This window comes from Trichomycterus rosablanca, chromosome 5 (assembly GCF_030014385.1).
Source record: "Trichomycterus rosablanca isolate fTriRos1 chromosome 5, fTriRos1.hap1, whole genome shotgun sequence".
NCBI classification, from domain to species: Eukaryota; Metazoa; Chordata; class Actinopteri; order Siluriformes; family Trichomycteridae; genus Trichomycterus; species Trichomycterus rosablanca.
In genome coordinates this window covers 11,007,884-11,033,056 of record NC_085992.1, presented here as the reverse complement: position 1 = coordinate 11,033,056, position 25,173 = coordinate 11,007,884, and the positions used below count along the sequence as shown (strand labels likewise).

Sequence of the window (25,173 nt, the reverse complement as noted above, 5' to 3'; positions counted from 1 at the left end):
TCACATTCAGTGTCCAAACTTTTCACTCGTTCATTCTTTATATGTTTGTTTTATCACCGATATATTCTGGTCCTGGTTGCGGTGGGCCCGATTCATTGGACGAAAGGCAGGAAACAACTCGGGCAGATTTATCACAGGTCACACACACACACACACACACATGGCAATTTTTGTAGCTCCATTTGGCCTCCTCATAACTCCTTGTGGAAAGAAACTGGAGCATCTGATGGAAACCCACATGGACACTGGAAGATCTTGCAAACTCCACACAGAAAGGACCTTGGCTATTCGGCTGGGGAATCAAACCCAGACCCTTCTTGCTGTGAGCCAACATTGCTTCAAACTGCACCACCTTGCCACCCCAAACTTTTCAATATATTTCAAGTTTCCTGAAATAAAAACATTAATAAATAAAAAAAGGAAAAAGTTGAAGCTGTTTTTTGTTCTTTTGATGCCGATTGTGATTTTTAACATAACAAATTTAACATTGATATATAATTAATCATGTACATAAAAGAATTCCAGCAACACAAAAAGCAGGGAATTGGAATCATGTCCCAGATAAAAAAAACACCAAAAAATGCTCATTTTTATTATTATTAGAAGAAGAAAGTGGTTTGATGGACGGAGCAGAACAGCAGGTTTCATCCCAGCACACTGGCGTCTTTGTTAAAGTTTTGATTATTGTTATTACTGTGGTTCAGTCATGAGGAGAATGAACACACCCTGCTAAAGCACACACACACTTACACACTCACACTGTGTCAGTATCGCTGAAACTGCAGGATTCTTTTAAATGTTCCTGACGTGTAAAATCTGCAAGTGTATCAATGGATCTTTAGAAAAGCAGCTTCAGTAACACACTGGAAACTGATTTCTAGAACTGTAATAAGTGCAGATGTTTCCAGATGTTGGTGCTTCATGGATACTATTTACTGTCGTGATAAATGTCGTGTCACCGTGTGCTTGGATTTTAAAATGTATTCCAATGACCACCAAAAACTGCTGGAGCTGCTGGAACGTGGCTGACAATGTCCATACTCAAACAAGCTTTAAATGAAAGAAAGAAAGGATGAATGAAGCTCCTGCTTCTTCTTCATCCATGTGATCCATCTTTTTTTGTTTTTTTTTTGTTTATGCATTTTCTCCCTTTTTAGCTCATCCAATTACCCGATTGTGTCATGCTTCCTCTCCACCAATGCCGATCCCTGCTCTGATTGAGGAGAACGAAGCTAACCCACGCCCCCTCCGACACGTGGGCAGCGTGCCGTATGCATCTTATCACCTACACTTTGACAAGTGCAGCGCAGCTCAGCGTTGTGTACGGAGAGACACACCCTGAGAGCACTCTTTTTTCATCTCTGTGCAGGCACCATCGATCAGTCAGCAGAGGTCGTAACTGCACCAGTCATGGGAGAGAGACCCCATCCGGCTTAGTCCCGCCCATATCTGAACAACAGGCCAATCGTTGTTCATGTGGCCGCTCAGCCTTAGTTATCAGGTAGAGCTGAGATTCGATACGATGTATTCGAGATCACAGCTCTGGTTCCAGCGTGTGTTTTTAATCAGCAGTCTTAACACTCTTTTCTTCTGCTCTGCATCATCAAACCCTGAGGCAATGTAAAGCCTACTTGATTGTGGACAGTTACATCAGTGTTACAGCTGTTTTTAATTCATGGAACTATTGTTTCCTTGTGTTTTTTATCTAAACACTCTCTTGAAGATGTTCCCATGTTCCAACTTGTTGATCACATACATGCTGCCAAAATTATTGGTGGTTTGAAGAAGTCCAGGATGAAGCTGAGCCTTTTTCATGCTTACTAAAGTTTAATTTAATTAAATTGTTATGGGACAGTCTGGACTACAGGATGGAAGAAATTCCTCCAACATTTCACAGGAAACAATTCAGGATATCTATCGAAACTTTCAGAAAATAATGTTTTGAAGCAACATGGTGGTCCTATTGCTTGTCAGCTCATATTAACATATTAACATATTGTTTGAGGTTTTTCCTGTATTTTATCCAGCTGGTTGTGCTCCTCAAGTCTACAGTGATGTTGACCCGGTTCCTTATCTAAACTACTTAATTCGAGCCGATAAACTAATAGAATGATCCTGAAGATGGCCAAGTTGATTTAACTAACAGGAAACGGAAAGTTAATGAATGTGAAATAAATACAGAACTGGAAAACACCAGCTGTACTTTTCTTCACCTTCGGCCTCCTCATCAGTTCATCAGTTCCACTGAGAGGTCTAACCATGAGCTAATGATAAGGTTACTATCGTCATGGATACTGGGTTACAGGAGCCTGATATTGGATAAATCAGTGGGAATGTGATACACTGAGGGAAAAATGTCAAAATTAATCATCATACCTGAAATTGGAAACATATGAAGGTCTCAACAAGCTTCTGTAATTTTTTCACAATTACGCCAATTAAATCATGAGAAGTTATGTATGTTATGTTGGTCTTTTGTTCTTTTTAACAAAAGAAATTGATTTGTCGTTCATCCTGGTCAGGGTTGCAGTTGGTCCTGCATAGTCCTGCATAGAAACTCCGGGTATAGGGCAGGAATTCATCCTGGATGGTGTGGCACAAAGCGATCTTTGCTTTCACTGACTGATCCTCCTTTTAGACCCAGTCATGATTCCTTCACCTGTTACCAATTCACCTGTTTACTGTGGAACATTTCAAAACATTGTACCTCCAATATTCTATTAACTTTTCTCTCTTATTTTGCCTCTGTCCCAACTTTTTTAGAGTGTTTTGCAGATCAATTCTAAATTAATTAATATTTATGAAATACAATAAAGCTGATCAGAAAAATATGTGGAAATATGTGGAAAGTTAAATAAAGATTCAATAGAGTAAAACAAATCACAGATTCTTTTTTTACTACAATTTATACATTTTTAGTAAAAAAGATTGTAGTCCCAACTTTTCTGGAATTGATATTTGTAATTAAAATAGTTTTTTGCTTATCATTATGTTTTCTGTTAATATTTAAGTAACGGGACAGTGGTAGTCTAGTGGGTAGAGCTTTGGGCTATGTAACGAAAGGAAATTCCAGCTCTGCTATTCAGCCACTGCTGGGCCCTCGAGAAAGGCCCTTAACCCTCTCTGCTCCAGGGCGCCGTACAATGGCTGACCTGCGCTCTGACCCCAGCTTCCAAACAATCTGGGATATTCAAAAAAAGAATTTCATTGTACTTTACACGTGTATATGTATATATGACAAATAAAGGCATTCTATTCTATTCTCTATTCTCTAGTTTAGTACTTATATCTCAAATTTCCAAACTTGAAGCTCTTTTTTGGGCACATTATGAGAAGAAACAATTTATTTGGAAATGACAATTATTTTAGAAAAGGACGTTCAGCGACAAGATGATCGAAACATCAAGAGGAACAATAAACAAGCCACTAAACAGTAGACAGAATAGTCTGGAGAAACAGTATTCGTATGGTGGCCAGGAGTCGGAATCCACTTGACCGCAGTAATAATATTAATAATTATATTAAGAAGAAGAATGACCACAAATAAATAATAGAATAAAACAATATAATAACATTAATAGTTTAAACTAAAGTTCAAACTAACGTGGTTAAATATTTCTTTCTTCTCAGCGTGTTTTTTTTCTCTTTGAGTTTAAATAGTTGAATTTCTCAGTGGAACCATGTCCTGATTTCCCACGTTTCAGAGAATTCAAATAAAACACTATGAAATGAAGACAAAAATCATTTCATTGCAGGAGATCAGTGGTAGATAAACAAAGTTGTGCATTCATGCCGAGTCGAGTGTTTTTGCTTCATCTTCTGACTGGCTCTTCATCACAGACCCCAGCAGAGATGGAGGGATGAAGGGATGAGGAGGTTCCTCCTCGAGAAAGAAAAGCTGTGGAGAAACAGATCGAATGATGGCCTTCCAGCAGAGAGAAGAAATGAAGAATCTCCTGTAGACTTACTACTTAAAATCCTCATACAGTCAGTCTGCCCCAGGAAGAAGCTGGGCTGCAACTTACAGGGGGTTGCAGGAAAAAAGTTTGTGAACCCACTGGAGTGAACTTACAATCCTTCAAAATATAAACCTTCAGGCCCAAATGTATAACACACACTATTGTTCTCTTATCTCTTTATTCAGGGCGGTACGGTGGCTCGGTGGGTAGCACTGTTGCCTCACAGCAAGAAGGTCGAAGAAGGTCCAGGTGAATTGGAGATACAAAATTGTCCATGACTGTGTTTGACATTAAAGACTTAAACTGATGAAACTTGTGTAACCTGTAATTACCTGTCCTGAAATTAATGTAACCAAAGTGTGTAAAACATGATGTTAAAATAAATAAATAATTTAGAAATAAATAAATTAAAATCTCTTAATTCAACACATTGATTCATTATTGGGACATTTTTAAGGTGGAAGTTACAGAAGTGACTTGTCCTATTAAAACTGTATAACAAGCCATAAAAAATCTACAAATCAGTCCACGGTGAGTCTTAAAACTGTCTACATATAAAGAAAATCCAGTACTCTTGCTACTCTTCCTAAAAGTGGAAAGCTCATCCTGCAAAGCTCACACAAAAAGCACAACCTACAACGTTAACAGAGGTGTGAAAATAACCTTCCAAGATCTTAAATATCCTATGTCATATATAGCATATGACCAAAATTATGTGGACACCAACTTTAAGATTGTTGGACATCCTACTCCAAAACCATGGTCATTATTGAATACACTTTGCAGCTATAACAGCCTCCACTGTTCTGTCAAGGCCTTTTAAGAGATTTTTGAGTGTGTGTAGGGGATTTCAGCCTAGATAGAAGTTGTGATGCTTGCAATCTAGGTAAGCACCAAAGCACCAGGGTCCTAGAGGCCTGGGTTCAATCCTCACCTCTGGTCACTGTCTAAAAAGTAAAAAAAAAAAAAAACTCTGAGTGTGCTGGCTTCCTACTACCCCCTGCATTCAAGCAGATGGAGGTTTGACTGCTTCAATTGGTGAGTGAATAAGTAAATGTGCAAGTGCTTTATGCCAGTTCAACTAATAGGATTCGACTGGTCAATGCTTGCCTTTCTCCATTTACTTTTCTTTCTGAGGGTGGCACTGCCCGTCAGGGTGCCATTCCAATCGAAAACACAGGTGTTGCTTATGTAGCTATAATGGCATTTCACTATAATACTATTCCACATGAACTCAGCAGCTGGAGATGCTTTCCAGCTGTGCACAACACACATGGCATGAGCCCGCGGCCTGCTTTTCCTTCAAAAGCGTTCTCCTCTACTAATTAAAGCTTACAGCCGTGTTGATCTTGATGTGGATAATTAAACTGTGACGGCTGTAAACATGTGTGTTGTTTCATCACTGATCTCTTTATAAAGCAGCTTCAACGAAGCAAAATCAAACCCACCTGCTGCGAGCTTACCATGATCATGATGATCATCCTGAGTCAGCATCACGAGTTAAAAAGTGCAAAAAGTACAGAAATGAGCAGCGACTTCAGTCAGATTAATAAATAAACTAACAGTACTATTTACAATAGTTTGCACCTCACACCTTTTCTTTCAGGTTCTCAAACAAAGCAGACAAATTAAGGTCTTGGACTTTGACCTTACTGGCACACTGTGGGAGGACCTTAAATGGGTCCTTCATGCTCGTAAGCCCTCCAGTGAGGCTAAAGTAAGGTGATCAAGCAAAATGGCTGGCAACCTATAAAAACCATGGCCACATTCATCTATTTTTTGCTCCCACTTAGCAGCTATTACTCACTCCTTTGTGGTCAGAGTTGTAGTGGGTCAATTTCCAATCTATTACTGGGCACATTCACTCACTCACTTATTCATTCACAACTAAAAGTAACTTAGAGCTGCAAAGGTGTGAAGGTGGAACAAAGCTGGTCTTGCCACCTGTGCATTAATGCATTTCAGTAACAGACCTGAGGTTTAGAAGTGTGGGCATCAATGCTTCTGCTTGTGTGGGTGACTGGTTGTGGTGCAGCAGGTACTGTGAATGCTGCAAAGCTCACAGATCCTGAGGACCTGGGTTCAAACTCGTCTTTGTGGGTTGAATCCAGCTATTCCAGTTTTTTCCGTTCTTTAAAATCTTGCCAAAGGTGGATTGTCTGCTCTAAATTATCCCTAGGTGTACGTAGTGAATAAAGAGTGAAAGGTTTCTGATGATCACTTTAGGAGGGAGGTTTTGGCACCAGCTCTCTGTTTTTCAAGCCCTCTGAGTGTGTTTATGACTCCCCTCCAAGCACTGTGTGTGTGTGTGTGTGTGTGTGTGTGTGTGTGTGTTTTGGCTGGCCGCCTGCCCGGCTGTTATTAATAAGCATCCTAATCACTGTTTAAACCCCCTGTGCTGAAACTCAGGGAGTGTATGGGACGAGAAGCTGGAGCGGGTTAAATGATGCAGTGCGGGGGTGAAAAATAAATAAATAAGGGTATAAAATGCTGCATGTGCTCAGTGTGTGTACATGTGGTTCTGTTTATAAAAAAGTTCTGATTTTCAATGATCAAATCAATCACATGCAGAGCCAAACATTAGTGAGGTTACACACATTCCATTATTGATCTGCCCTGAGACCCTGGCACAGAAATGAAACCAATATGATTCACCTTTCTGAGAATTATTTATTGTCCAACACTGTCCAAAAAGAGGGATAAAAAATATATAAAATGCTGCATGTGGCCACAGAAATAATAACATTTTGCTAATTTTAAAGGACATTTATGAAGCAGTAGCTTAGCATGAGGTTCTCTAAACACAAAGACTCCTCACAGGATTCAACTGTATTTAAATGTGTAAGATTTCATAAAAGCAGTTGAAATTGGGTCCCTTGTGTCTCTACAAACTGTCATGCTAAGATCTGCGTAACAAATTCATTTAGTCATAGTTCCATGATTAATTTTTACTAGCATCGGACGCTCGGGTGGAGCTGCTGTCTATTGTGTTAACTCATCACCAAAGAGAGTTTGAGCTGAGGTTGTATCTCAGCAGTGATATTGATCTGGCTCTGCATTTAACAGGCACAATTGGTTGTAACTAAGAGAGAGGGAAGGTCAACTGTTTTCTCGTTGCCACTGCAGATGTGACCTCTGCTGGCTGGTCAAGTCAGCTGTACTAGTGGTCAGGCACGTGCACAGACATTTTTGGGGGCAGGTGCTCAAGCCAAAAAAAGGGGCACCCATCGCCAGAATTATTAATAAAAAAAAACAGTAGAATATTTAACTTACATATTTATTTTGTTAACACAATCAATAAACATCTAATCAAATAATTAAAATTATCAAATTGCATAAATAAATGAAAAACAGGCAAAAACAAGTCCATATTGTTCATGCTATTTAATAACCAAACAACTGATACTGATACATCTCCCTCATTTGCTTTACTGGTAGATGGCCTAATCCAGGATAAAAGAGAGCTGCTACCCTGAGCTGCTTGCTGTAGTTCCTTTTCTTTCTGCTTTTGTAACATTTCTTTTCTTGGCATTATGCTGCAAAATGTGTAAATGAGATAAATCAAGGTTGTGCAGTAGGAATTGCAGTAGGGAACTGGAAATGACTATAGTGGAAGAAAAATGCTAAATTGAGATACTATATGGGCAAAAGTATGCAGACACCTAACCATGATCTTCTTTGTCATCCTATCCCAAATTGATTTTTGACTATAAATGCCTCCAGTCTTCTGTAATGGGTTTCCCAAAACAATTGGCCTGTGTCTATGAAAATGTGTGCCCTATTGTAAGGGCAGACACTGCTGCTAGACAAAAGGCCTTGCTCACAGTCAATGTTCCAGTTCATTTAATAGGTGTTCATTAGGGTCGAGGTCAGAGCTCTATGCTGGCCACTGGCATTTCTTCTCACCAAACTGGTTAAGCCATCAAATCATGTCTTTATAGTGGTTAAGGTTGCAATCACAGTGGAGCAAGAAAGGGCCTTCCACAAACTGACACAAAATTTCCTACAGAAAAGGAACAGTTTAAGAAATTATAAAAATTCCAAGAATGTCATGTAAAACACGTCTCTCATCAGTGTCTGTAAACTTGTGACTTGACGCACGCAGTGTTGTACTGCAGTACTGCTGCAGACCGACAGGAGGCGAAACAAACAGCGGCGCACTGACCTGCAGGAATCACCAGCAGTAAAAGAAGATTTGCAGCGAGCAGCACATGTGAGTGTAATCATGGGGAAACGGAAACAAAAACAACAGATTTTTACTGATTTAAGTAAGAAACAGAAGAAACACCTGAAGGAATTCGGAGAGCAGCATCCGTTTCATGATCAGTGCGTATCGATTTATCTATTAGTGCACATTTATTACTGGCATAACGCTATAATAACAACTAGCAGCTAATGCTAACTCACTAGCTGAAATCAGTAAATACATCAATAAATAGTTATTAATCTTTATTATCTTGTTTCGTTTTAGTGTCGTGGAAAGGCCTGAGAAAACTCAGATTATTCACTTGGTGAGTTCTAACAACAATATTATTGCTTAAAATGTTTATGTCCAGTCACAGTTAGCTACCTGGATAATTATGACTTTAATTGTCTTTAAATCTGAAATGTTTATCAGTTTCATAACTGCAGTGATCAATGTCAGCAAAGATTTCTAAAACTTACTACAACAAAAGCACACACAGACTCGGAACAGCAGCTTTAGTTCGTCTTCACATCAAACATCGTAATGAAGAAGTGTCCTATTATATTATCAATAAATTAAATTATCATTAATATAGTGAGTTGGAGTGTTGGTTGTTGCTATCAGACAGCCTGGTTTGAGTTTGACAAACACAGCTGATCTGCTTGGATTATCAGCTAAACGCCTCCACATGTATTTACATAGATCAGTACAAAAAACGAAAAATACATCCAGTGAGCGGCAGTTCTGCAATACCTTGTTAATAACAGAGGTCAGAGAAGAACAACCTGAAGGTTTAAAGCTGACAGGAAGGACACAGTAACTTTATCACTCTTTAACTTGGGTTCACAGAGGCAGTAATGTAAATGTAATGAAAGCAACCAGCTTTCATTCATTAATAGTTAGAGCTGGTGATTTCCAGTGTTGACGTCTGAAAGTGGGCCCTCGAAAAAGTTGAGCAAAGTTTAACTTTATGCAGATTAAGAGTAAAGCGATGTGGCAATTATCAATAGGAATTAAGCCTTGAGCAGAGTGGTATGATTTTTATTTGTCACTGTGAAACAGCACGCTCACACTCCTTTTTGGCTTCCTAGATAACCGTTCCTACTAGACATAGAATCAAAACTAACTGTTGCTATCACATTGACTACACAGACAGAGATGCTCTGGGCAGGGATGAAATTTAAAGACAAGCAAATTCCATCCAGGATTTTTATTTTTAGCAGGAACTGGGTGGAAAGAAATCTGATTTGTGGTCAAATTTGAGTGTGATACACAACGTCATGAGCTCAATAAGGTGTTAGAAGAGATTGCACCTGTGCTCCCAAAAAACAAACATTTATATTTTCACACAACACAGAAATATTCAGTCTCAGGTTCAAGTGGTTGCACTGATGCATGCGAGTAATTATCCCTAAAACAACCTGAGATCATTCGACTGTCGTAGTACTTCAAAGTTTTTAAAAAAGTAACTTAAGTGAAATTGTTCTAGGGAACCGCTCTTTTCAAGGCATGGTGTGTGTACACATAGGTAAGTTATTTGCTTTAAATTGCTCGTATGTGTTTAACGTTTAACTAACCGGAAGATTCCTCCATATTTTCCACCTGTGTGTAATTCCTGACCCTGACAGACGAAGAGATCTGAGAACTTCAGTGCTGAGAGTGATGATGAAACGGAGGAGGAAAAACTGACTGCATATGAAAAGCTGCTCTCTACCATGGGCACCAGCGCTGATAATGACAGTGAGGATGAGGAGAGTGAGGAAGAGGAGGACGAAGATGATGCAGAGCAGGAATTGGTTGACGCTGATGAAGGTTATTTTCTGAAACCTCAAACACACATTTTGTTCCCCATATACAGTAGGCCTCTGATTACGATATAAAATGCATCACAAGCTTCAGGTCAGCACGTCTTTATAATTTATACTATAAAAAACTGCGTAACCTAGGTGAAGTCACAGTAAAGTGGAAAAGTAGGATAAACAGAAGCACTGCCAGTGCAACCAGTTCAACAATCTGAATACAGATTGTATTTTCCTCTCATTCTAGTCATATCCAGTTCTCAGTTGTAACTTACTCCACTGCTGCACACCCCACCCTGACCAAGCAGACCCACAGGCTATCATTCCCTTTGCGACCACTTCTGTTCAGTCTCACAAAGGGCATTATCGTTTAGGTGAATCAGTCATCTCTCCTGCAGGCTCCTCGACCAGCCAGCAGAGGGCACAATTGCTGCTGCAGCAATGAGCAACCCGGTTGACCTTCCCCATGTTCTTTGTTATTGTTGTTTTGACTTGAAATGTATGCCTTGTTTAGTTTGTACCAGAAGTAAAAACCAGAATCCACTTGACAGATAAAAGGAATCTGTTTGTTATAATCTTTAGTCTCTAGTTATAATCTTTCTGTAACAGAGGAGGAAGATGTAGAAGAAAGTGGAGATGATGAGGATGAAGTGGATGGAGAAGCTGTGGAGGATGAAGATGTGGATGGAGTGAAGCAAACGGAGGGAGAGGAGGAGTTCACTGATAAATCACATGAAGCTGAGTTCTGTTTAGAGTCAAATCTGTCAAATGATGGGGAGCAGGAGAGAACTAATCATCTACAAGAAGGTAATTACACCCTTTAATGAAAACAAGGTCACAGTATCGTACTGTCAATTGAATCTCATCGTTCACCTCATTCCAGGTCTTAATTTGCCACGTCCCATTTTTGGGGATGTGTAGAAGGCCTCAAATGAGCAAATATCATGAAATTTATCAATGTGAGAAAACAAGACATGAAAAAATGTTTCTTACTGACGTTTTTACCAGGGTTCTTCAGAAAGTTTCCACACTTTTTTAACTCTATTAAGAATTTCAAAAACAAATGACATCACTTTTCTACACAGTAACCTTTTGATGAATTTTTCCCAGCGTCGTACCAACTTTTTAATGCCATCAGCAAAAAATGTTTTTGGTTGAGCATGTAGCTGCTGATGCACCGCTGCTTTCACATCATCATTACATGGAAATCTTTTTCCTTTAAAGCTTCTTTGAGTGTCCAAAAAGTAGAAATCAGATGGCGCTAAATCCGGACTATAAGCATCTCTCAGTCTCTCAGACACGACCGAGTACTACTTCTCTCTTTTTGAAGATCCCTCGTAATTTAATGCCAAGTTCATGCTCAGGTGTCCGTATACTTTTGGCCATGTGGTGTAATGTATCCCCATCTTGCTTTTACACAGACGTGTTTATAAAGCACCAGGAAACGGAGCTGAGTGAAGCGGAGGTGAAGAAAATCTCGGAAGGCTTTAAAATCAGAACTCAGCTCAAGGTAAGATCATGTTCAACCTGAAGTGTGTGGAGCAGTGGTCTCTTTACCAAGATCAGGAAGGAAACCCATACTGTAACCTCATGCAGAGAGAAATGGAAATAAGCATTACAATGAAACAACTCTGGCATGAGTACGAAGCAGCTGAAGCATGGCTGACACTGTTCACAGTCAGACAGGCGTTATGTTGCACCTGGTTGGTGTAAAGCTCACTGCACTGTGGACATTGTCACTTGTGATCCAGCAGCTTCTCATTTATTGCAAGTCGGGGGTGGAAGGGGTGGTACAGTAGAACTAGGCTCTATTTATGGGCACAGAGAAGTCACCAGTCTGTTGGAGTAAGATGTTACACAGGTTGTTGTGGTGATTATTTTTTCATCTACATGATTAGATTTAGGTTGAAAATGTGTTTCTTCATCCTCAGTGGTCCAGATTGGGGGTTCTGCAGTGTGTGCATCCACTAGATCGGTTTCCCTCACTGGGTCCGTCCTCATCTGTCCCTCTTCCTCACTTCCATCAAACACTAGAGCCTAAATGGTCTGCACTCAATCAGCCCACCACATCTGAAGGTTCGGGATTCTCCGACCTGCAGAACGAGCTGCTGAAGATCATGGGTGAGTGTAAACGCCCATACACACCATCATCTGTCCACATGTCACATGTCCTATTTACTATATAATCACTTGGATGTGTCCAAAACCACACACCATGTTCACTACACTGGGACCGTATGCCTAACACCACACCCTGTTTATTATGTAGTGTCAGGGGCTGTGTTCCAAACCACCAATTCTATTTACTATATAATCACTCGGGATGTGTCCCAACCCGTTGCACTATATAATCTAAACTATGTAACTGTGTTCCAACTCACCCATCGTATTATACTATATTGTATACTGTATATCATACTATATAGTCTCCAAGGTCAACCACACACCTTATTTACTATACAGTTACTAATGAGGTCCCAAACCTCACACCCAATTCACTATATGGATTCTTTATGGCATGACCTTTGTCTCTATATAGCTAAAACCACATTTAATCAGAACAGAAGGATTCTGCCTTGTAGTGTGTCTACATGGTGAACAGGGTACAGTAGGGAATCCTGCAGCTTCACACTGGTCTGATTAGGCTCTGATTTGATGTCTGTGTGATGTTTTGGTGTGTAGGTTCCTACAGAGACATTTATTACCCAGAATGCTCCGTACTGGGTGGGGTAGCAGAGACACGGCAAGTGTACTGTCTTCACGTACTGAACCATGTGCTGAAGGCTAATTCCAGAGTTCTTACCCATAATTCCACGCTCAAGGAGGTCAAAGGTGGGGAGGAACGTGAGTTCCGAGACCAAGGACTCACCAGACCTAAGGTAACGTGCCACATTTTTTTATTCTTATTTAACCTGGTCAGGGTTGCAATGGGTCATTTTTCTAGAAAACATGGACACAAGGTAGAGATGACTAGAAAAATGACTAGAAAAATGGGGACACCTGACTACACCTGAGTTAAACATTCCATTCTGGAGCCATTGGAATTATTATTATTAAGTTTCCAGTTTTTGCAGCTATACCAGCCTCCACTCTTCTGAGAAGGTTTTCTACGAGATTTTAAAGTGTGTCTGTTGGCATTTGCACCTATTGAAAGAGTTGCACTTGTTGAAAGAGCATGTCCTGACGTCCTGGCTCATAATTACCAGGAAAGGCAAGGGCCTTTCTCAAACTGTTGCCATAAAGTTGGAAACCGTGTGTGGCTAAAACAAGTGATTTGATCATTAGAAGGGGTGTCCACATACTTTTAGTTATGCAGTGTGAAAGGCTGGTAGTCTGTTGCAAGGATGTACCAGTAGTAAATTCACATTCTTTGTCCTCTTGCAGGTTTTAATTCTGGTGCCGTTTCGGGACGGGGCTCTGCGGATCGTTCAGACTTTCATCTCCCTTCTGGAGAAGGATGGCAAGAAGATGGACGTCAGTAACAAGAAGAGATATAAAGATGAATACGGAGAGGGGCCCAACTCCAAACCGACCAATCTGAACAGACCTGATGATTATCACGCTGTGTTTTCAGGAAACATCGATGATCACTTCAGGATCGGTGTGTATCAGATCAGCCTGCTCTCTTACTGACTAAAGCAGGTTTAATGTGTGTGTGTGTGTGTGTGTGTTTGAGTGTGTGTGTTTGAGTGTGTGTGTTTGAGTGTGTGTGTTTGAGTGTGTGTGTTTGAGTGTGTGTGTTTGAGTGTGTGTGTTTGAGTGTGTGTCTCTGTCTGTGAGTGTTTTTGTGTGTGTCTGCATGTATGAGCTTGCATGTGACTGTGTGAGTGTGTGTTATGTAAGTGCATGTGTTTGTGTCTCTGTGTGAGTGCATGTGTTTGTGTGTTTCTGTGTGTGAGTGCATGTGTTTGTGTCTGTTTGTTAGTGTGCGTCTGTTTGTGTGTGAGTGCATGTTTGTGTGAATGTGAGAGTGCTTGTGTGTGTGTAAGGTGCAGCTAATTGAGCTATCAGACTGCATTTCTGCAACACTTCCTTATCTCTGTCTGAATAATATAAACTCACATATTGTAAAGATTTTTACTCAACATTAAACTGCTGTGTGTGTGTGTGTGTGTGTGTGTGTGTGTGTGTGTGTGTGTGTGTGTGTGAATAGGCGTGTCCATCCTGAAGCGCAGCATGCGTCTCTACTCTCCGTTTTACTCCTCTGACATCATCATCGCCTCTCCGCTGGGTGTGAGGACACTGATTGGTGTGGAGGGCGACGCTCAGCGGGATTTTGACTTCCTGTCCTCCATTGAGCTGCTGGTGCTGGAACAGAGTGACGTGATTCTCATGCAGAACTGGGAACATGTACTGGTGAGAACATCAGCTGCTCTTCAAAATGATTAAGCCACTTTACACAGCCAAAAGTATGTGGACCCCTGATACTCTTTTGGAAAGGGTCTGCAAAAGATTTTGAAGTGTGTCTGGGGGAATTTGTGTCTGTTTGGTCAAAAGAGAATTTGTGAGGTCAGGTGGTTATGTTGCCATGAACTGTTGACTTCATGAACTCGGCTGAGGTTCCAGTAGGAGCAGTAATGTGAGATGATGGATGTGTGTTCATGTTGCAGCACATAATGAAGCATATGAACCTGCAGCCGCTGGACTCTCACGGTGTGGATTTCTCCCGGGTACGAATGTGGAACCTGAACAACTGGGCTCAGTTCTACAGACAGACGCTGGTCTTCAGTTCCATTCCTGATCCTCAGATCAACAACATCCTGTCTAAACACTGCCACAACTACAGAGGACAGGTAACACACACACACACACACTGCCACAACTACAGAGGACAGGTAACACACACACACACACACTGCCACAACTACAGAGGACAGGTAACACACACACACACACTGCCACAACTACAGAGGACAGGTAACACACACACTGCCACAACTACAGAGGACAGGTAACACACACACACACACTGCCACAACTATAGAGGACAGGTAACACACACACACACTGCCACAACTACAGAGGACAGGTAACACACACACACACACTGCCACAACTACAGAGGACAGGTAACACACACACACTGCCACAACTATAGAGGACAGGTAACACACACACACACACACTGCCACAACTATAGAGGACAGGTAACACACACACACACACTGCCACAACTACAGAGGACAGGTAACACACACACTGCCACAACTATAGAGGACAGGTAACACACACACACACACACACTGCCACAACTACAGAGGACAGGTAACACACACACACACACTGCCACAACTACAGAGGACAGGTAACACACACACACACTGCCACAACTACAGAGGACAGGTAACACACACACTGCCACAACTACAGAGGACAGGTAACACACACACTGCCACAACTACAGAGGACAGGTAACACACACACACACTGCCACAACTACAGAGGACAGGTAACACACACACACACACACTGCCACAACTACAGAGGACAGGTAACACACACACACACTGCCACAACTACAGAGGACAGGTAACACACACACACACTGCCACAACTACAGAGGACAGGTAACACACACACACACACTGCCACAACTACAGAGGACAGGTAACACACACACACACTGCCACAACTACAGAGGACAGGTAACACACACACACACTGCCACAACTACAGAGGACAGGTAACACACACACACACTGCCACAACTACAGAGGACAGGTAACACACACACACACTGCCACAACTACAGAGGACAGGTAACACACACACACACTGCCACAACTACAGAGGACAGGTAACACACACACACACTGCCACAACTACAGAGGACAGGTAACACACACACTGCCACAACTACAGAGGACAGGTAACACACACACACTGCCACAACTACAGAGGACAGGTAACACACACACACTGCCACAACTACAGAGGACAGGTAACACACACACTGCCACAACTACAGAGGACAGGTAACACACACACACTGCCACAACTACAGAGGACAGGTAACACACACACACTGCCACAATTACAGAGGACAGGTAACACACACACACACTGCCACAATTACAGAGGACAGGTAACACACACTGCCACAACTACAGAGGACAGGTAACACACACACACTGCCACAACTACAGAGGACAGGTAACACACACTGCCACAACTACAGAGGACAGGTAACACACACACACTGCCACAACTACAGAGGACAGGTAACACACACACACACTGCCACAATTACAGAGGACAGGTAACACACACACACTGCCACAATTACAGAGGACAGGTAACACACACTGCCACAACTATAGAGGACAGGTAACACACACACACACACACACTGCCACAACTACAGAGGACAGGTAACACACACTGCCACAACTACAGAGGACAGGTAACACACACACACTGCCACAACTATAGAGGACAGGTAACACACACTGCCACAACTACAGAGGACAGGTAACACACACACACTGCCACAACTACAGAGGACAGGTAACACACACACACTGCCACAACTACAGAGGACAGGTAACACACACACACACACTGCCACAACTACAGAGGACAGGTAACACACACACACACTGCCACAACTACAGAGGACAGGTAACACACACACACACTGCCACAACTACAGAGGACAGGTAACACACACACACACTGCCACAACTATAGAGGACAGGTAACACACACACACACACTGCCACAACTACAGAGGACAGGTAACACACACACACACTGCCACAACTACAGAGGACAGGTAACACACACACACACACTGCCACAACTACAGAGGACAGGTAACACACACACACTGCCACAACTACAGAGGACAGGTAACACACACTGCCACAACTACAGAGGACAGGTAACACACACACACTGCCACAACTACAGAGGACAAGTAACACACACACACACTGCCACAACTACAGAGGACAGGTAACACACACACACACACACACACTGCCACAACTACAGAGGACAGGTAACACACACACACACTGCCACAACTACAGAGGACAGGTAACACACACACACACACTGCCACAACTACAGAGGACAGGTAACACACACACACACTGCCACAACTACAGAGGACAAGTAACACACACACACACACACTGCCACAACTACAGAGGACAGGTAACACACACTGCCACAACTACAGAGGACAGGTAACACACACACACTGCCACAACTACAGATGACAGGTAACACACACTGCCACAACTACAGAGGACAGGTAACACACACACACACACACTGCCACAACTACAGAGGACAGGTAACACACACTGCCACAACTACAGAGGACAGGTAACACACACACACTGCCACAACTACAGATGACAGGTAACACACACACACACTGCCACAACTACAGAGGACAGGTAACACACACACACTGCCACAACTACAGAGGACAGGTAACACACACACACTGCCACAACTACAGAGGACAGGTAACACACACACACACACTGCCACAACTACAGAGGACAGGTAACACACACACACTGCCACAACTACAGAGGACAGGTAACACACACACACACACACACACACTGCCACAACTACAGAGGACAGGTAACACACACACACACACACACACACACACACACACTGCCACAACTACAGAGGACAGGTAACACACACACACACACACACACACTGCCACAACTACAGAGGACAGGTAACACACACACACACTGCCACAACTACAGAGGACAGGTAACACACACACACTGCCACAACTACAGAGGACAGGTAACACACACACACTGCCACAACTACAGAGGACAGGTAACACACACACACACTGCCACAACTACAGAGGACAGGTAACACACACACACACTGCCACAACTACAGAGGACAGGTAACACACACACACACTGCCACAACTACAGAGGACAGGTAACACACACACACACACTGCCACAACTACAGAGGACAGGTAACACACACACACACTGCCACAACTACAGAGGACAGGTAACACACACACACACTGCCACAACTATAGAGGACAAGTAACACACACACACTGCCACAACTACAGAGGACAGCTAACACACACACACTGCCACAACTACAGAGGACAGGTAACACACACACTCACACACACTGACACAGCTACAGAGGACAGGTAACATACACACACACACACACACTAGCAAGGATTTCTTGTGGTGTCTAGCTTTGACAGATTTGAGATTATCGAACACATGCACATCATGCTTTCTCTCTGCATTTCAGGTGTGTGTTAAAAACCTCCCTAAAACTGGCTCCATTTGCCAGGTCCACATCCAGCTGCCTCACGTCTTCCAGATGTTCCCGGCTGAGAGTTTTACAGATCATGATGCCAGGTCAGTTTGGTATAAATAATGATATTTTCCAAACCGTTCTCATGGTGAAATCTAGTTCTCACCCTGCTGTATGGATACTGAACACTAGATGGAGCCGTTCAGTTCATTTCTTTTCCAAAGATAAAGAAAAACTGCAGCATTTACATAAAAATGTTATAGTTTCTATAAAACCAACATGTTAATTTATGTCCCATAATGCTTCAGGTTCCAGTTCTTTGTGGACAAGGTGCTGCCCCAGTACAGAGACTCTGTAATGTCGCACACTATGATCTACGTACCATCATATTTTGATTTCGTACGTTTGAGGAACTTTTTGAAGAAGCAGGATGCAAGTTTTACTGTCATCGGCGAGTACGCCTCCAGCTCAGAAATCTCCCGGGCACGACATCACTTCCTGACCGGAGAAAAACAGTTTTTGCTCTTCACAGAGAGATTCCACTTTTACAAAAGGTAACTGGCAGCACACTTAATGATTAGGGAGGCACCCTGTCTGATTTTTCCCTGTCAGTACTGATATTACAAGTATCTGCTGATGTGATACTGAAATAAATTCAATCTAATTCGAGTATTATTATTGGGGTGAGAGTGTGTGTGTGTGTGTGTGGGGGGGGGGGGGGGGTCGCAGTAGCGACTTCTGCTGCCTGGTCAAGACGTTGATACACATAGGAATTGTAGTGGGGAATTAAAGGGGAAACTCTGGGAGGAGAAAATGGAAATAATGGACTTTGTGTTTCATGTGAGAAATACTGATGGTTCTATCTAACACATTCCACTGCTTTCCTCTCCTCTCAGATACACCATCAGGGGAATCCAGAACCTGATCTTTTATGGTTTGCCCACTCGTGCTAATTTCTACAGTGAGGTATGTAACATGCTGTGCGTTGGCACTACTGAAGTCAAGAGCAGCGCCAACTTCACCTGCACCGCCCTGTATTCCCGTTATGACGTGTACACGCTGGCCGCCATCGTGGGCGCCGAGCGGGCCGCCAACATGATCCAGTCCAACAAATCTGTCCATCTCTTCATTACTGGTGAGGAGAAGAGTTAATGAGAGTGGAGGGGGTGCAGTTTGGACAATAAATGAAAATATGACAGATAGACTGTACAGTTGACTGGCAATACAGCAAGTCTCAGCCCTACTGAGATTGGACAACTTTACATTTATACCCCTTTATAAAAATAAAGGGATTTAATTTTCTCTCTGTTTGTTTTTAGTGTTTGAAATTATTGAAAATATTATTTGAAATTGTTATTGTATACTGTATTGTTTTCCACACATTCATTTTCTAGTCCAGAAAAACAAGTGGCTCCATGTACATTGTGAGGGTTTGATTTGGCATAAGTACTTCAAAAGCAGTAGTTTTTAAATACACATGTACTGTATATTGCAGAAAGTACATGAACACTTGACCATAAGCCTGTCAGACATCCTGTTCTAAAAGCATACACTTTTCCATTTTCTTTTTAAATATTTTGGACTGTGTTGGAATTTATGCTCATCCTGTCAAAAGTGCATTTTTGGGGTCAGGAGGTGATGTAGCCGACAGTGATGTAGCCGGACAGTGATGTTGGATGGGAAGGCTCCATGGTGTTCTATAGGGTTGAGGTCAGAGCTCGGGCCAGGCCACTGGGGTTCTTTCACATCAAAGTGGTCAAACCCTTGCATTGTGCTCAGTTCATGCAGGAATGAGTCTTCCCTAAACTGTTGCTGCAAAGAGAGAAGCAAATTATTTGTTCTATAAATTCATTTATACAGCTTTTATCAATGGGTGTGGCTTAAACACCTGAACTTAGTATTTAGGAGTGGTGTCCATATACTTTTGCTCTATAATGTATGTCTAAGGAGAGAGTATACCTCTCTTTCATTTCTGCCCACAGAACTGCATTCCCCGGATTCCACCAGAAAAAACTGGTGTCTCGAAAATTACTTTACTCCAGTCAGACTTCTTTTCCTTTCTGGTGTTGGTCCCTGAAACAGATCAAGGGCGGTACAGGTGTTCTTAATAAAATGCCTATTTAAATACATCGCAATTCAGGTTGTGATTTTCATCAAGATATGCAGATCGAATAACAATCTGAATGTACAAGGTCAGATTGCACCTACTGTCCAGACCAGGATGTGCATCCATTATCAGAGATTGGATTTTAATGAAGTGTTGCTCTGTGATGGGATGGATCGGATTGTACTTGTAGAGCTCCATCTGATGTACTCCATTTACCTTCTTCATCCATCCCTCCATCCATGCTCCATTCTCACAAAACATTAGAAGGCTTTTAAAATAATCTTACAAGGACACAGCTCAACCTTTGTACAACCTCAAAGCCACTGTACACAACCACACCTCCACTGACCTGTACAGCCTGAAAAACCTTGTAAAGCAAAACAAGGTCAAACATCACATAATGTTCAGCAAAAATTCTTCAGACTCAGAGAATTAAATAACTGTTCATAGTGTCTCAGCCAAGCACCACACACACATTGTCATCTTTAATCACTGCTTGATCTTGATCAGTGTCACCCTGGGTTCAGTAAATGCTGTAAACACTGGCCGCAGGACAGAAGTACATCCTGCACTGGGTACCGATCCTATACAGAAAGTACAAGGTGTAGTTAGAATACAAAGTACATTTTTGTTTGTCTTTTTTTGGTCTTCATTGAAAAGGTAGGCAAGGCAAGGCAAGTTTATTTGTATAGCACCTTTCATACACAGTGGCAATTCAAAGTGCTTTACATAAGGGAAAAAAATATATATACAGTGTATCACAGAAGTGAGTACACCCCTCACATTTCTGCAGATATTTAAGTATATCTTTTCATGGGACAACACTGACAAAATGACACTTTGACACAATGAAAAGTAGTCTGTGTGCAGCTTATATAACAGTGTAAATTTATTCTTCCCTCAAAATAACTCAATATACAGCCATTAATGTCTAAACCACTGGTAACAAAAGTGAGTACACCCCTTATTGAAAGTTCCTGAAGTGTCAATATTTTGTGTGGCCACCATTATTTCCCAGAACTGCCTTAACTCTCCTGGGCATGGAGTTTACCAGAGCTTCACAGGTTGCCACTGGAATGCTTTTCCACTCCTCCATGATGACATCACAGAGCTGGCGGATATTCGAGACTTTGCGCTCCTCCACCTTCCGCTTGAGGATGCCCCAAAGATGTTCTATTGGGTTTAGGTCTGGAGACATGCTTGGCCAGTCCATCACCTTTACCCTCAGCCTCTTCAATAAAGCAGTGGTCGTCTTAGAGGTGTGTTTGGGGTCATTATCATGCTGGAACACTGCCCTGCGACCCAGTTTCCGGAGGGAGGGGATCATGCTCTGCTTCAGTATTTCACAGTACATATTGGAGTTCATGTGTCCCTCAATGAAATGTAACTCCCCAACACCTGCTGCACTCATGCAGCCCCAGACCATGGCATTCCCACCACCATGCTTGACTGTAGGCATGACACACTTATCTTTGTACTCCTCACCTGATTGCCGCCACACATGCTTGAGACCATCTGAACCAAACAAATTAATCTTGGTCTCATCAGACCATAGGACATGGTTCCAGTAATCCATGTCCTTTGTTGACATGTCTTCAGCAAACTGTTTGCAGGCTTTCTTGTGTAGAGACTTCAGAAGAGGCTTCCTTCTGGGGTGACAGCCATGCAGACCGATTTGATGTAGTGTGCGGCGTATGGTCTGAGCACTGACAGGCTGACCCCCCACCTTTTCAATCTCTGCAGCAATGCTGACAGCACTCCTGCGCCTATCTTTCAAAGACAGCAGTTGGATGTGACGCTGAGCATGTGCACTCAGCTTCTTTGGACAACCAACGCGAGGTCTGTTCTGAGTGGATCCTGCTCTTTTAAAACGCTGGATGATCTTGGCCACTGTGCTGCAGCTCAGTTTCAGGGTGTTGGCAATCTTCTTGTAGTCTTGGCCATCTTCATGTAGCACAACAATTCGTCTTTTAAGATCCTCAGAGAGTTCTTTGCCATGAGGTGCCATGTTGGAACTTTCAGTGACCAGTATGAGAGAGTGTGAGAGCTGTACTACTAAATTGAACACACCTGCTCCCTATACACACCTGAGACCTAGTAACACTAACAAATCACATGACATTTTTGAGGGAAAATGACAAGCAGTGCTCAATTTGGACATTTAGGGGTGTAGTCTCTTAGGGGTGTACTCACTTTTGTTGCCGGTGGTTTAGACATTAATGGCTGTATATTGAGTTATTTTGAGGGAAGAATAAATTTACACTGTTATATAAGCTGCACACAGACTACTTTTCATTGTGTCAAAGTGTCATTTTGTCAGTGTTGTCCCATGAAAAGATATACTTAAATATCTGCAGAAATGTGAGGGGTGTACTCACTTTTGTGATACACTGTATATATTAATTAAAAGCATTAAAACATTCCTGAGATCTAAAACCTCAGAAAGACTTCTTGCAAACATTTAGTTACAATTAAGAACATGAAATTCAAACAAGAGAGATATGAAGAAATATGGTAAAATGAGGGTAATGGCAAAAATTTTGAGCTCAATCATAGGCACAAGAAAAAAGAAATGTTTTTAACCTGGATTTAAAGATTTCTACATTTGAGGAACATCTAATATCTCCTGGCAGTCTGTTCCAGTTATATGCAGCCCAACAGCTAAATGCTGCTTCACCATGTTTAGTTTGGACTGGTAAATGACTGGGATTCTTTTGGGGGGTGGGGGTTGCAGATAGAAATTGTCAGTGCTGAAGGTCACACTGTTCATTTGCCCATTCACTCATCTGTGTGTGTGTGTGTGTGTCTATGATGGTGGGAGCCGATTATAATGGAAATCTTTGTGGGATTCTCCAGTGTGTAAAAGAGCATAAGAGTGTATGGAACAATAAGGGCACCAGATAATTTGAGGCTATCATACACCGATCAAAAATAAACTGTTTAAATTCAACATTTTAAATCACATGCATTATTTCGCTGGGCTTTATTATTTAAAATGTATTATTTATCACTTCTACACATGAAAACAGGTTTTTAATGAAAGTTAACAGAGGGGCATCTTACTGAAGGGTTTATTTTCTCTTTTTTATTTTGTCTATTAAAATCTCATGGAACACTGGTCTCACTGTCCACACAAGCTTCTGCATTTTGTTTACCTGTGTTAACATATATTTGCTCCAATCATTTAATCACAGAAAAGAATGGTTAAAGAAATCATTACAATCCTAATACAGCCATGCATGACTGTGCAGCTCTAACACTACAGGCTGCCCATTTCATCTCATCATTTGCATCATTTTCTCTCATCTCTGCCTCCCAGTCTCATTTCTATAATTACTTCCTGTAATTAATGAGGTCTGATCTCATTTCATCTGACAGGAAGCATGGAAATGTCATTCAAAAAACAGGGAAGGGATAACAGACCTGAAAATGTTGTTCAAACCCTTTAGACGTTTGAATTATCAACCTCACTGAGCATTTAACAGTCACAACTGGCCATACCTGCAGGAAAGCTGATGGGGTTTCATTGCTGCTGTGCAGTTTCAGCTTTTGTCGAGGTGCCTGCACTGTTGGGGTAGTATTTACTGTGTGTATAGCGTGACTGTGTGCATGAGATAACTGTATCACACTAACAGGTGAATTGCAATGGTGGAGTTGGCAACGATTAGATTGATTGGAAGCTTCATAAGGAATCAAGTCAATCGTTTGATTCAGTCTGTTTCATTTCAACTATGATGCTCAAAGAATCGATTCGGTGAACTGACTCGTAACGGTCATTAATAATAAGTGAAGCATCATTCTAGAATGTACCATTATGTCTTGCTCCCTCCCAGTTAGACATCAGTGGTTTTTCTCTCCCTGTTTAAACGCTCGAATGGTTTAGTCCTGATCCAGAACACCATGGCGGTTGATGGTAAGCAGTAACGGTTTTCTCTTGTTATTATATATGTGTCTATTATTTATGAACCCTGCTGTTATATCGGTCTGTATTTGGTTATGTGCTGTTTCTGGGTGTTTTAAGCCTCAGTGCTCGGGGGAATGTGATGTTCTGGTGTAAGTGAGGGAGAATCAGAAGGGATTTGAGTGTGAAGCTGTGATTAACAGTAACGGCTGCTGTTAGCCGCTGATGCTAAGTCCTCTGCTCTGGATTGACGGGTTTTGGTTGCTATGGCAACACGTTGAGTTTGTGTGGGTATGTGGTGAAGAGTTTTCTACTGGGGTGCATTTTTAATGTCAAAATCTTACATAACCTTTATTAAAAGCTTTAAACCTCCCACACAAGATCAGGAAATATTACTAATAGGAATAAATCAGCATTTGGATATGCACTAACATATTAAAGAAGGCCTGGTCAGTGTTTTATTGATCTTAACTATGAAAAACACTGGTTCTGGCTGGACTTGTTCTGTTCTTCTGTCTGTCATGTTGTAGTTATTTCCTACATTCCTCAAATGCAAACATGGCCAAATTCTGGTTTAAACAGCCGCCTTTTTTATTTTAGTGTTTTTGTAGTTGACTTTTAATGATCATTCATTCATTCCTTATTGGTAACCTCTTCACCCTGGTCATGGTTGTGGTGGAAACACTCATGGCAGGCTGAAATACACCCTGGGCATGAAATCCAGTTCCTATCCTTATAATATTTAAGGAACACTTTAAACTGACTGTTAATTAAAGTAGCCTCAAACTGCTGGCATATTTTTTGGGAGGTGTGAGATAACCAGAGTACCCAGAGGAAACTAGGTCAAACAGGGAGAGGACAAACTCGGTGAGGATCAAACCCAGATGTTTGCACCCACATGATCTGCTGCTCCACTGTGCTGATCTTTATGGAACATC

The 25,173-nt window shown here is 41.9% G+C and overlaps 1 protein-coding gene and 1 long non-coding RNA gene across 2 annotated transcripts; one reads left to right on the top strand and one right to left on the bottom strand.

Annotated features, from left to right (window-relative positions):
- Positions 1 to 8,156: 8,156 nt before the first annotated feature.
- Positions 8,157 to 19,529, top strand: utp25 (UTP25 small subunit processor component). The gene is made up of 13 exons (XM_062994888.1): positions 8,157 to 8,285; positions 8,431 to 8,470; positions 9,774 to 9,957; positions 10,554 to 10,751; positions 11,366 to 11,454; positions 11,876 to 12,065; positions 12,627 to 12,823; positions 13,329 to 13,545; positions 14,098 to 14,300; positions 14,555 to 14,737; positions 18,222 to 18,331; positions 18,536 to 18,781; positions 19,124 to 19,529. Exons 1-13 carry the CDS (start codon positions 8,185 to 8,187, stop codon positions 19,377 to 19,379), a joined length of 2,214 nt encoding a protein of 737 aa, XP_062850958.1. The 5' UTR covers positions 8,157 to 8,184; the 3' UTR covers positions 19,380 to 19,529.
- Positions 19,530 to 19,642: 113 nt separating this feature from the next.
- LOC134314312 (uncharacterized) lies at positions 19,643 to 20,720 on the bottom strand. Its single transcript, XR_010012364.1, has 3 exons — positions 20,436 to 20,720; positions 20,187 to 20,300; positions 19,643 to 20,039 (listed from the first exon to the last, which is right to left on the bottom strand). It is a non-coding gene; the product is annotated as an uncharacterized LOC134314312 (long non-coding RNA).
- Between the last annotated feature and the right edge of the window lie 4,453 nt (positions 20,721 to 25,173).

What these genes read in the sequence shown, in the direction of transcription:
- utp25 (XM_062994888.1), top strand. Translation starts at nt 8,185, where the DNA reads ATGGGGAAACGGAAACAAAAACAACAGATTTTTACTGATTTAAGTAAG. An exon ending in ATTGGTTGACGCTGATGAAG is followed by an intron (nt 9,958 to 10,553) that starts GTTATTTTCTGA and finishes TTTCTGTAACAG; the next exon opens with AGGAGGAAGATGTAGAAGAA. An exon ending in CGAGCTGCTGAAGATCATGG is followed by an intron (nt 12,066 to 12,626) that starts GTGAGTGTAAAC and finishes TTTGGTGTGTAG; the next exon opens with GTTCCTACAGAGACATTTAT.